The sequence below is a fragment of the Colletotrichum karsti genome (genome assembly GCF_011947395.1).
Source record: "Colletotrichum karsti strain CkLH20 chromosome Unknown Scaffold35, whole genome shotgun sequence".
In the NCBI taxonomy this organism is placed as follows: Eukaryota; Fungi; Ascomycota; class Sordariomycetes; order Glomerellales; family Glomerellaceae; genus Colletotrichum; species Colletotrichum karsti.
The window spans coordinates 416,633-430,002 of NW_024065935.1; the positions used below are offsets into that span (position 1 = coordinate 416,633).

At 53.2% G+C, this 13,370-nt stretch overlaps 2 protein-coding genes across 2 annotated transcripts; both read right to left on the minus strand.

Annotated features, from left to right (window-relative positions):
• Positions 1–1,298: 1,298 nt before the first annotated feature.
• On the minus strand, positions 1,299–2,247 carry CkaCkLH20_09727 (uncharacterized protein; the record flags this gene model as incomplete). The annotated part of the gene is made up of 2 exons (XM_038892442.1): positions 1,299–1,840; positions 1,905–2,247. The coding sequence occupies 2 exons, from the start codon at positions 2,245–2,247 to the stop codon at positions 1,299–1,301; spliced, it is 885 nt and encodes a 294-aa protein (XP_038742325.1).
• A 9,273-nt stretch (positions 2,248–11,520) lies between these two features.
• CkaCkLH20_09728 (uncharacterized protein) lies at positions 11,521–13,260 on the minus strand (the record flags this gene model as incomplete). Its single annotated transcript, XM_038892443.1, has 4 exons — positions 11,521–11,897; positions 11,962–12,400; positions 12,465–13,142; positions 13,216–13,260. The coding sequence occupies 4 exons, from the start codon at positions 13,258–13,260 to the stop codon at positions 11,521–11,523; spliced, it is 1,539 nt and encodes a 512-aa protein (XP_038742326.1).
• Between the last annotated feature and the right edge of the window lie 110 nt (positions 13,261–13,370).

Genomic DNA, 13,370 nt, shown 5'->3' on the forward strand with positions numbered 1-13,370 from the left:
GAGACGGCGCTCGGAGGTGCCGCTAGACGACGGTTGTCGGGGGTCCCTGACTTGTTGGCTCGAAAGGTGTTCACGGCCGTTTCTCACGGGCTTGTCTGTCATTCACGGCCACGTCAATGCGGTTAAGGGTCAGTCATGTCAAAGATGTCGAACGAGAGATATGAGGTCATTTTCCAATGCTCGATTACTACGCCCGGGATCCGTTTAAGTACATCGAACACGCTTATCAGAAAGTTTCCCAGCACCGTGAAAACCGCCTCCTCTTCAGGGCACAATCAACCGCGTTGTTCAGTGAACATGCGATTCTGGCCGAGAGGGGTTTCTGAGCCCGACACTCCTAAACAAAAAGCAGACCTTCCTTCTCTTTCCTTCGCCGCGGCGGCCTCGAGCGAAGGACTCCGATGATATCACACACGTATGCGTCAAATCGTCAGGCGAGTCTTCCCAAGAGACCGCCGCGGCGTCCATAATATGAAGGTCCGTTGTACTATACACAAGATGGGAAGGGCGCCACCGTACTCCGTCGCAACACTTTCCATCAAATGTCGTTAAAATAAGAAAAGGGATATCCCCAAACCGCCGTCGATAGATGTCTTTTTCGGGGAGTGAAGAATCATCTCGGCCAGCCAAACCCCCAATGAGAGAAATCGTAAGAAGCGAAAGACGCCCCAGCGGGGGCGGTTGGCGGACCGGGACGTTTCTGGGTGTGATGTGTGATGTGTGTGGTTGGCGGGTTGCTTGATTTTGGAGGCCTTTGTCTCGAGACAGTTCGTGCTCTCCTTCTTTCCATGCGTGGGGTGTGTGATATCCGGGGAGAAAAAATGTCTAAAAAGAGTATTCGCAAAAGGAGTGGACGGCGTAGGGGGTTGTATGGAGTGTGAGGCTTTTCAAAGAATAAATCGTTGCCGACGGCGGTGTGTTTTGTGTGTGTGTATCCAAACGATGAAGATATTTGATGATCCAACGCGCAAAACCCTCCCCATATCGTTAAAATAAAATAAGATCCGAAGATATGTTTGATTTCCCCTTCCCTTCCCTACACCATGATACATATGAAAAAACTCCCCCCGACGACACTGGTCGTTGATTCTTTTTGGTTTCGAGGTAAGATTGATGGGAAGTTTTTGTGTTTCCCCGAGTAAGCCAGCGTCGGGAAGATTTGGGAACACCTCGTAACGCCGTGGATGCCAGAATGGTAAAATAGATTTGGGGATTTAGCGGCCGGAAAAAGAGGGCCCAAGGTCGTTCGTCGTCATGGACGTGAGGTTTCTCATGCGTTGGTAACCTGATTGAGGACGTTAGTTTGTCACTTCTCGATGGCTTGAAAGGGGGTTGGAGGTGAAACTCACTCGGAGAATCTTCCGCGAGTAATCTTGGTTGTCGGCGATGCTGCCGTCGCTCATGCGGCGGTGAGCGAGCGTCGGGTCCATGCGGGAGTCGGTCATGGAGACGCCGCTGCTGCTGGGAGGCTTGGAGCCGCCGATGAAGGCGTTGACGGCGGCGTTGCGGCGGTGCTCCTCCTCGATCTCTGCGTTGCGCTTGCGGCGGACGTAGAAGAAGATGCCACCGGCGATGGCGGCGATGACGACGACACCGACGACAACGCCGGCCGCGACGCCGGCGACGTTGGTGCCGCCCTTCTTGCCGCTGTCGGCGTCACCGGTGGGCGTCGGGGTGGTCGTCGGGGTCTCGATAATGGTCTCGACGGCGCCGCCGGCACTCGTGGTGGCCTTCGTAGCTGCCGCTGTGGATGTGGTTCGGGGCTCCTCGTCGGAGACGACGAGCTTCAGACCCGTGTTGAAGACAGAGTAGAACAGATTGCCATCGTCGACACCGCCGCCTTTAGAGTTCTATGTTAGCCGAATTTTGGTTGTGGTAGTGAATCAAGAGAGGAAATGACGTACAAGATTCCAGAGGGTAATTTGGACACGGGAAGTTGCAGTTCTTGTCGTCGACGACGTTGATCTTGGGAGGGTAGTCGTCACCGCAATAGCAGTCCTCTCCGTTGAGGGCGGCGACGTTCTTCTTCTGCTTGTCCTTGCACTCGCCGGTGCACACGCCGGTGCTGAGACTCTCGACGGGGTAGATCTTCCATGTCGTCGCGTTGAGGTTGTAGCAGCCGTGGGAGGTGATGGCGTCTTTTACGGGGGCGGTGCTGGGTCTCTGGCCGACGGTGGACGATGTTCCGGTCGCGGCGCTGGCGAGGCCGAAGCCGACGGAGGCCAGGAGGGCTGTCGAGAACTTCATGATGAAATGTGTTGTTGTTGTTGTAGCGAAAGTGCGAATGAAATGGTTGTGAGAGGGCGGTCTCGAATCTGATCCAGGACTCGAAGACGGTGACGGGTGTTTTTCGTTCGTCTTGCGGGTTCGAGGGTCAGGGGCTCGTGTGCGGTTCAATCGGCCACCGATGTTTTGCTATTTCCCAACTCGAAATTCCTCGACGATGCTTCTACAATTCCCTTCCCGTTCGATTAGGTAGATGGTTGCCGGTCGATGTAATACGTATTCGATCCGATCGGGTGTGTGCGTGATGGTTGTCGAGCGAGCGTGTCGTGGGCGGGCAGGACCGTGTTGAGGTCGAGCGTGCGTCCGGCGAAAATCAGGCGAGGTTCCTAAAGAATGTACTGGGCACAACGGGCCTCCCTTTTTCCTCTTCGTTTCTCTTCTTTGCGTTCAACTGATATCGAATGCCTCTTCTTGGGTGTTGTAAATATCCTTCGAGGGTCTCGTTTTGGCGTGCAAAAAGAGGTATCACCGGGTAAATGACATTGAAAGGAGAGGCGCGGAAAGAAAAGCCAGGCAAAAGGAGGAGACCTTGGCGGATCGAAGATGAGTAACAGTGGAAGAGGGAGAGACTTGGGAGGGGGGGAGGGGAGGAGATTGGAACGAGAACGAGTGACAGCGGGTGTGGAATTGGAGGGAACGTCTTGTTTTGTTGAAAAGAGGGAAACGAGCACCGAGTGGATTGAGATGAGGAGGGAAAGCGAGATTGCGAGTCCACTTTGCGGCATCCCGGGGGCTTCGGGGGAGCAAGATGGAGGGTGTAGACCCAGAATACGTATTGGTCGTTGGAAGTTATGAAGACACGCTTTCTTGTGAACACGACCGTTTCCCTCCGTCTGAGTGTCGTCTCAACCCGGGCCTGCCATCTGGTGTCTGCATAACCCTGCATAAACCGACAGAAGCATGGCCTCGTACCGGGACGAGCCTGATAAGTCTGGTGCAGCAGCGTCGGTCACAGCCAAGGGGTCCCCTGGCAACCTCCCAGGCCTTCAGACGGCACACTGGGAAGATGCTAGGGGCAGACCGGGCAGCAACTCCTCTCCTGGCGTTGGCGTGACCTGAAGAGGAGACAGTAGACATCACTGTTGGAGTGATTGAGTCTTGGGGACCGAGTCGTTCTGAGAGCCTGGGAAGAGCTGCCACGAATGTCTTCATCCAGTCTCTGTCTCTGGCATCGTGTGCTGTTGACAGCTTGTCCGACAAGAACATGCCGTGACAAGCCAGAGGTACATCTGATTGGATTCCATCGCCTGCTGCCGTCCGTCCTGCCGTCCGACGCTGTCGACAATTGGATATTCCCGCAGCTGAGGGCCAGGAGGGGGGGCGTGGTGTTGCACTGTTCAGCGTCTTCCCGGGAAAAGAATTCAGGAACCAGAACTTACCGTCAGGGGCGCAGTTGAATGCTGCAGATCACTCGCACTATCGACCCTGATGGTAGACTGTACCGTCTCGACGCGATCATCCCTGTTAGTCGGATGGCTTGGAGGCCTCTACTGCGCCTTAACATGAGTGATCGTCTCTGCTACACGCTATCGCGAGCCGTCGAGTGATCAAATCCACTTTCCAATTAAATCCTTCACAAAATGCAACACACCACCGCCCAGCATGGTTGTCAAGTTGTGGTGGTCTGTTCATAAATCCGGGTTTTGTGCGCGTCGAGAAAAGAAAAAAAAAAAAAGGGGGAGGCGGTGGATAACTTGACACACGCGCCTGCGGATACCACCATCATATGAGCGATGACCACCCGGATTTATGAATCGAGTTTCACTGTCCATACGGATACTGCCACTCAATTTGTGAAGACACTGCCCTGGTGCGTTGCTTGGCTCGTGATCTCCTCAAGGGGAGAGTCATTTTTGGAGGCGGACACTTGACCCGATCGGCCGCCGCCAACCATGAGCCGGCCCATGGTACGGTACGGTACGACACGCGGTGCTCCCCATGGGATGAGATGGGATGGGATGGATGCTGTCCGTTTGCTCGACCGTTACCGTTGGGTGGTCTCGTACAAAGCACTGAATGGTAGCGAAGCGAAGCGGCGAAGCCATGGAAGCGAGATTCGTCCTTGGGTTCGGTATCTGCTGTGCGACTCTGCGCCAATTTGCTAAAGACGGGACGAGTCTCTAATTATCGCCTCCTCCTGGCCGTTGTGCCTTCTGCGTGCTTTGTGTATGTGTGTGTGTGTGTGTGTGTGTGTGTGTGTGTGTGTGTTTGACGCTGATTGTCAGGGTGCCACGCGCCTGGCGCTGCATGCGGTATCCCACTCACATAGACATCCCATCAGACAATCAGATTCAACGCCGTCTGGATGAACCTGGGAAATGGGCACAGCCGCCGTACAAACTCAGGTACCCGTACGGAACACCCGTACGAAGATGACGGTCTTACGGGACGCCTGCGCACCGGCGTCCGTTGCACCTCTTGGTGCCTCTGGTGCCACGATAGCCTGACAGACAGGATGAACCTTCGCTCGGCCACGCCAACGTCTCCTCCCCTCCTTGAACTCCGCGTACTGCGTATATGCATTGCATCTGCGGTTGACTCCTTCCCGTCTGACTGTTCGGACGGACCCCCATCTGCTTGGACTTCCCAGCGTGCAGGAGGCTGCCATCACTATTCACCGGCTGTCCATGATTGATTTGACGCTGCTGATTGACGGCCGCTCGAGACAAGCCGTGGCTGGTCGCAGGTGCTATGTTATTTCTCTGCGCACCTATCCGCGATCACGGCCGTCTTCATGCGGTCGCCGTCCCCAAACGACGGGCTGGTGAAAACGAAACCGCCAAGGGGCTGACCAAAGTCGCAGGTTGAAACTTGAAACGAAAGAAACAAACGGTGGTGATGGAAGAAGACCGTTGAAGATCAGATCGAGACCGACCGCCTTTTCCCGCTCCGGCAGAACGTCAGGAGCACCGTTTGTGGACGCCCGTCGTCAGCTATTTTCATGTCCCGACTGGGGATGGAGACGGTGACATGGAGAGAAACGGGTCCCGGGACGAGACCCGCGATCGGTAAGGCAGATTGGCTGGTGGCCGAGTTGGAGACCGAGTGACTACCGAGAGCATCAGTATTCGCGCTGTATCTCATCTTCGGATGATGGTGCAGCTTTCGTGCATAAGAAATCAGCGGATTTTGAGGGCTCTGGTTCGGTCCCTCAATTATCAGAGCAAGTAGATGGCGGTATCTCGGAATGACAGACTGCATGTCAGCGACCAGTTGGGAAATCGTCAAGTAATTGTGTATCTATTATACTGTAACATTCTGTACACAACGACGTTTGATATCCAACGTGGTGTACTGCTGTGCCATCCATTCTAGATGCAGAAGCCAGCGAATCTCCAGACGCTCAGCGCTGTGCAGTGGTGTGCACACGACACCACAGCAGCAGATGGAGGCGAGATTGGGCACCGGGATATTCCCACTCCCCTCAATGTCTCTCACTTAGGGGCAGAGGATACGAGAACGGGCGGCCGGGCCAAGAGGCTTGGGGAAGGCTTGCAGAGAGGCTTGCAGCGTGCCCGTTCGTCTTCTAATTGTCTGTGAAGCTGACATCCATCCTGCATCGTCTTGGGGCAGGTGGCTTGCATTGGGACGTGATGAAGGGCTTGGAAATGTCCATGGGGCCTCCTAGTTCTGTCGCCGTTGTTGATGGTGTGAAGCTGTCGCGCCTGGGTTTTCCGAGTCTTCTTCCAATGCACCAACATCGAAGACATCTCGAAGTAGGGAGGGTTACCCAAGACTCTCGGCGAACCGATGAAGTTGGGATAAAAAAGGAAGAGGCTACAACCCGTGCGATCATTATTACTTACGCTAGGAACTTAGGAGGACGTGTTCGTGACCCTGGAAAATCAATTCTATCCAAATAGGAAAGCCTCCCCTATTTTCGATATCAGATCTCCTGGCGTTTGCTCTGGGCAGAGGCACTGCCTGAATGGATTGAGCGTCTTCAATTGACAAAAGCGTGCGTGTCGGTATTCGTTGTACACGCACATCCTGGCCGGGCCGCGGAAGAGAGGGGGTGGAGTTTGGAGGAGAAACGCTTAATCGAGAAGCTTGTCCTTATTAGTCGTCCGCAAACTCGTGCATCCGACGCAGGTCTCGCCTGGATTGGCCTGAACCAGGTTGCTTTTTTCTTCCTTTTACCTGCTCGGGATCGATGTTGCTTCGAGCACAGCCTCAGCAATCAATTAAGAGAGAAGCCGACGTATTGCTGTTGGAGTTCTGCAGGCGAGGCGTTTGATGATGATGGTTACTATCTCTTGACGCTTCAAAATCCGATTTCTCAACAAGGATAGCCGAGGTAGCCGTATGCACAGAACCCAGATCCTAAGGCGAGAGAAGAAGATGAGGAGATGATATCGAATGTCTCGAGGAGCATCTGCATGCCAGGCGCACCGCTATCACGGACGAAGGAGCTGGGCAATCTATCTCTCGGGCGTAGGGTGAAAATGGCATGTGCAAGTATCGAACTTCACAAGCCCGTCGCCAACCGCGTCTGCTGGTTGAATCGGTGTTGGACTCATTTGGCATCGGTTTGGAGGAGCGAAAGCCATCTGTATTCGCGACGAGTCTCCGGGCAGTGGTTTCCTTCGGCTCGCCTCACTTCCATCTCAAGTAAAGCAGTTCAGGAAGGCCTCATCCTCGAAGCATGTATCATCAGGCAACTCTGCAACAGACGGCACCGCTGGTAGATTGGGGGCCTTTCCCAGCTGACAAAAGCAGCCCCCTGAAGAAGCAACGCTCTCCCTGTCTCTTTCTTTTCTCTCTTGTGATCCGGTTGTGATGAACTCGCCCTGCGTCCAGTCTCCTCTCTTCAACCGTCATGAATTGCTGGAACTTCGCAAGTCGAAAAGCAAGCCGCCGATGATACCCTAACACGCCGGACTTTTCGCCATCTTGACCGAATGCCGCCCATCAGAAAAGCAACCATGACGCGTGAACCCGCGTCCACAAGCATCCGGCCCTCCCGTGATTCGTGAGGAGGCTTTGCCAGCGTTCCAACAGGTCCCGTTATGCTTGATTAATACGAACGAACCATCGACGGCACGAAAAACTCTCTTTCGCAATAAACCCCATCTTCCAAGAAATCCAAGCCGTCGACAATCCCGAGATGCAACTCCAACTGCCCGCTGATCGGCCCCTTGAGCTTCCTAACTCGAGTCGGTTCCCCGGCTCCCGGTTCCTCCTTGCTTGCGACCTGACCTCCCCGTCCGGCCAACACATCAATCATCACACACACCGCCCGCCGCCGACTCCATTCGCGATTGCAACGCCGTACGGCATTACATACCTCATTTCTGCGCTGGTCCTATTTATTCCACCGCATCCCCCCCATCGCCCCCGTGTCCCGGACCGCCCCCCTCCAGCTTCCAAGACGCGTCGCTGCAGGGGCGGTCGCTGCACAGCCGACATCATAAACCCACAATGTCGTGCCGTTCTTTCGCTGTGGATGCTCTGGAGATGGCCGAGTCATGATGTCCCGGGCCACCTTCCCAGTTGAAGAGTTGCCTCTCAGCTGCCCAGATTTTCAGGACCCCAAAAGCGAGACATTCTCACACGCCAAGTTCGTCGCCAAGTTCGCTGCGTGATAAAGCAGAGGCACAGCTCATCCCGCCCGAGGAGGCCGGTCGTCCCATCTGCTGATAGTTCAAACCGCCATCGGCTCCGCCAGTCTCGTTGGGGGATCTGTCAAATCGCTGGGCGTCCCCCCCGATCCTTGGGTTCTCGCGCTCCGCGACGGCCGGGATCCCGATGCCGGCCCCTTAGGCGCCGGTAGGAGACGATCGAGGAGCCTACCGGCCTAGTTCATCACGTTTCTTCTCGGACTCAGCTGTCGCCCCTTCAATTACATCGACACCGCCTAGTCCTGGATCTAGTGCCCCTCGTGGCTTCGACGGCTTCCGGATGGACTCTCCTTATCGAAATGACGATACCCTTTTCACCTCTGAAATCTTCCTCGCCCTACGGATAGATCCCGCCGGGTGGTGCTGCCCTAATTATACTTGGTCTTGCCCCTTTTAGGCCCGAGCCCTCGGTCCCGAATGCAATCTTTCTGCCATTTCATCTCGACCTTCGCGGCGTCTTATCTCACCGTCATGATTCCTTGAACGGCCTGGCGTAGAATGCCTGGAACAAACGCGATTTTCCTAAACGAACGTGGATGTTTTCGCTTACGGCAGCACCGTCAGGCGGCTGAGACAGCGTCTCAGATGTTTAATTACACGAGCCGGCAAAGGCTGTTTTAATGTTTACATGTTCCAACTCATACACAGCGTCGCGGGCTCACACTGGACAGTCACGTCTTCCGAGAATGCGCGCCACCGCATCTTTGAAGCTTGCAGACACATAACACATCGGGCTTTCCAAGACTTCCTCGATATCACGATTCAAATCATGGTTGAATGCTACTTTGAGAAAGTCTGATGTGCCTTGAGTCCAAAAATAGACCTCTTGGCTCCAATATCCAATACGAATCCAGCAAGAAGGAGTCAATAGCCGCATCTCAAGCGTCTCCGTTGACTTTCCACGGCCAACTTCGCTCATCAAACTCCACGTCTTACGCACGCCCATCACATTGAAATGCGGGAGACCGGCTTTGTTGAGATCCAAAATGCCACAGCCCTAAAGTGATGGCCAGTCATTCACAAGAAGTCGAACCACACCACAGACCAAACCATACGGAGGTCATCCATCTACTACCCAGCCAGGAACACATCCCCGAAGGGGCTACATCTCCCAAAGCCCCCACGGGAGGACGCCGCCTCTCCCCTGCAGGCCGCAGCGAGCAGATTTCGCGAGCCGGAAGCCCGGCTTACGCTTGCCGCCCACAACATCCCGCTGTGCGACAAGATCGCGCAGAGTCCTGCTGATATGTGGAGCAAGTTCCAGTTCTAGACCTGGCATCGACAGGACGGTCTGCATATGCCGCGTCTCGTCAACAAACCCCCCGAGTTGGAAAGACACCACGAAATACTGACTTGCACTGGCCATCTGACAGCTTTTTCATCCGGAAACCCATCCTCTACTCCGTTTCAGTGCAAATACGTCTCTAGTTAACCGGTCCGTGACGATATCAACGCAGGGCGGAGCCGCAACAGGCCCCCCGTCCGTATCTGTTTACATCTCCACCTTCAGATCGGAAGACGCGTCTCAAAGTCTGGTTCGCAGCCGGCCCTCCCAGCGCCGATCGGAGTCTAGACCGTCCGCCTCTTCCTCCCCGACGGGCATTTCAGGCACGCATGCTGCCTGCGTCATATCTTCCTTCACTCCTCGAATGTTCCTGATCAACGTCGGTTCGCCCCTTTCGCCGCGGTGACTGCCGCGGTGGCGACTGAGATGCCTTGCTTGTGGAGATGTGCAACGAACTCCAGGAGCTGAATAATCGCCTCACTTTCTTTCCGTGTCAAAAGCCCTACAGTCTTTCCCCTCCCACCGTCCGAACATATGGTCTGTTCGAGTGGATACCTGGGGGGCATCTCTTGTGCTTTCAATGTCCGTTCGTGATGACTTGATAACGTGAAAAACGGTCGCGAGAAAGGGGGCCTTTAGTCCGAACACGCGGCCGCGCGTTTCTGACTGGGGTGCCCCGAAAAGTTTTAAGCTCGGCGGTTCTCCTTTTCAGCTGCGTTTGACACTCTAGTGCCCGCACTAAGAGCGTTTTAGGCTTCCGGTCTTCTCTAGGCTTTGCTCTATCCTGCCGGCTAGTGAGGTAACTGGTTGGACTTCGGTCGCAACGGCTCGGCGGCTTTCGGTGATGGTGCGTGGAAGATGCCGCTTCCTGATTGACGTGATGGGTTTTCTTGGGGGCGGGCTAAATCACACCCACCCTAGGGCAACTTGATACCTTAATGTCAGGTTTACTATCACTATTAGAACTGTTGTTTCGTTGTCGTTCTTGTCGTTTTCATTGCTGTCCTCGTCATTCTACATTATGTTCTTTTGGGGATGAGTGTGAAATAGTCCGTCCCTTTTCTTGTTGCGGTTACTGCGGAGGAAACCGGTTGTCTGAACTGAGTGATCGGGCCTCCAAAGAGTTGAGATTTGAGACGACAGTGAGATGATAGACAGAAACCTAGTGTGTCGTCTTCGAAGACGTTTAAATGCCTCACTACTTGACATGACCTTCCCTCTCTTAAGTGGATACACTTCAACACGCTATATATGATATCATATGTTGATACTAGGGACATCATCTTCTATTGAGGATCTGAGCAGGCATCGGCTAACTGCTGTAGTTGGTTGAGGTTGTCATGTTTTCTCATGGCAATAATCGGTTGACATTACAAGAACCACGATTGTCGACTTCCGCGAGTTGGTAATGAACCTATGAAGAAGCTTTACAGTTTCATAAACTTATAGTCAGCTTGAGGTGATCAAGTCGTGAATGAAACTACCTATGGACTTGTAACTCTGTAAGCTAAATGTGACTGTCAAAGATGCGCCGCCGAGCAAAAACTATCAAGTCCAGCTTGTGTCTCACAAGACAATTCACTTTTGGGTTGAACCTCCTGGTCGCATAACCTATCTGTACTAAGTGGCACCTAACACAAGCCGGTAATCGTTTTATCATGTCAAACTAGACCACTAAATATTAAAAATGTAGTAAGAAAACATTCTAACTTGGTTTGGGTTGATTCGCAACAAGTTGTCGATTGAGCTCTTACGAGCTGGGCTTAGACCCTGTTTTGCACTGAGCACGGCTATTATATTAGTATTTCTGAGAACAGCTGACTAGCTATATCATTTTAGTTGACGCTGCTTAAGAAGTTAAGCTAGTCCAGGACATTGAGCCCAGGTGAAGCAGCAAAGCTAGAAGTGGTTTTCTCACCAAGCAAGTGTGACTTTGGGGTTGCTAAGGGTTACATGTACTGAGAGCCTCAAGTTGGTGTAACATTCATGGGGAGGTGTATGCTGTGATCTGCCCGGCCCCCAGTCTCAAGTTGAAAACAAGGGCAATTGCCTCGCTGGATATATGCGTCATTGAGACGACATTGAAGTTTAGTTAAAAATTTCGGATTGCAAAGTCTACTAGTAAAATGAACGATACGACAAAAGCTGGCACAGCTGATAAAATATGAATCGACTGTACACAATGAACTGTACGGATGTCACATTGAAATATCATTGTTAGTGTGTGTATTATTTAGTGATCTAGAGACGACAAGATCACGGAAGATTGCAGACGTTTGGAAACCAAGGCTAAACCGTCATATAAAAAAATGAGAAGCAGAGTATGAACTACGATACTGGCACGTTCCCGAAATGAACCCAGTCGGTACCATCAAAAACCATCTCTCGCAACAGCCCGCCCTTCTGGAAATAACACCGAGCTAGCTTCCAAGAAGCGTCCATCAGTGGCACCTCGCTCTGGCTCGAATCTCGGTATGTGGTCGCCATCGTCAGGCACGTAATATCCGTATCAGGATCGACGTTTTGTAAGGCCGATGGTCGAGAGATAAGCCACGATGAAGAATCCTCGGTGTAGGCCACGTTGATGTTTGAAGATGCGTCAACATACAGGATGTAGGTATTTACTCGCCCGAGCGAGTCCGAAGGCCGGGCGACAGAAAATGCGGCAAATACTCCGTGATCCGGCAGGGTAACGGAGAGAAAATCTGGCAGTAAACATTTAGCGCTTTACCTTTTACGAACATGTGAGCGGAAAACGGGAATACTCACCCGTAGGCCAGGAAGCGGCATAGTACGTCCCGAGTTCATCCGAGTTGAGCCTGAAATCAGGCATGAAAACAGCCAACCGATTGTTTTCGTCCTGATATACAATACCGTAACCACCTTTAGTAGCAATCTGGCTGAAGTTGGTTGCCAGCGGCACCAATGCCAAACGGCTGGCATCAGCGGCAATGATGTCTAATTTTTTCGCATCCCATTCTGCCGCAGGCGAGAACTCCTCCCGGAGGCGATTGCGCACCTCCCACAGCCTGCCGTCGGATCCTTGAAATGTTGCCCAGGGCCAGTACGTGCTGACGCTGCTGTTGGTGCCGGTGGCGAGAAGCATGTTCTTGATGCTGTCCTCCTGATATACCGGGCTGTATTTGTCGTTGAAGCTTAAGCCAATGAGCCGGTTGTCTTCATTCGTGTAGAACAGTTCGGTTTGCGGCTGATGAAATCATGAAGTCGTCAGCATGGACATTTTATACGGTATGCAACTTGTTCTTGCCCACCTGGTACCCATCGCCGTATTGAATGATGGTCCCCGACAGACGACTACTCCCACTGACGAAGGAGGAGTATTTCTTGGTTGTTGTTCCCCAACTCTTTTTGCTTGTCCCTGTCGACGTCGATGTCGAAGTCAACGTCGAGCGTTGAATCACGTTTTCGGTGTTCAGATAGAAGAGGAAGATCTCGACGCCCATTTCCTTTCGCCAACCAGTGACGGTCAATGGTGGCCCTTGCTTTATCGGTAGCGAATTCGTCGTGGAGTTGGTGGTAGATGTTCCCGTGGGCTCTGCAGTCCCAGAATCTCCTGTTGGTGACGTTCCCCAGACCCTGTTCCACGAAGCCTTCGCTTCCCTGCTTGCCGTGAAGCCTCCGACAACAGCTCCCAACGCGACTAGCAGGAAGATTGCGCCCGCGATTAAGAACCGTCGTTTGGCTTTTGGTGTTAATGTCGGTGGCGTCTTGCCGACGCCCTCGACCTCGGCCACGGCATGGTCTTCGACGACGGGAATCTTCTCACTCTTTCCAAATGACACTGCCTCCTTGCCAGGAACTTGTTGATATTCGGAAGGTGCTTGAGTGATTTGAAGGCCGGACCAATCCGCCGCGTCATTCTGTCGTTGTGCAGCGACTTCGAGTCCGGGTTGCTCCATGCAAAGCTCGGGAGCTTGACTCTCTCGATCCTAGTGACGATGCGAAGGTTAGCGAAAGAATATGGCTGTTGTTGACGAACCCTCCTTTACGGCCGTAACTTACATTGATGGAGGCATAACGCGGCTCTGCGCCGTTGGAAGGTGACATTGCAGACATGTAGCACTTGCAGTAGGTAGCGAGCAAAAAAGAAAAAAAAAAGGAGAGACAACTCAACTCAAACCAACGCAGTTCTTCACCGAGTGCCAACAACAGGTTTA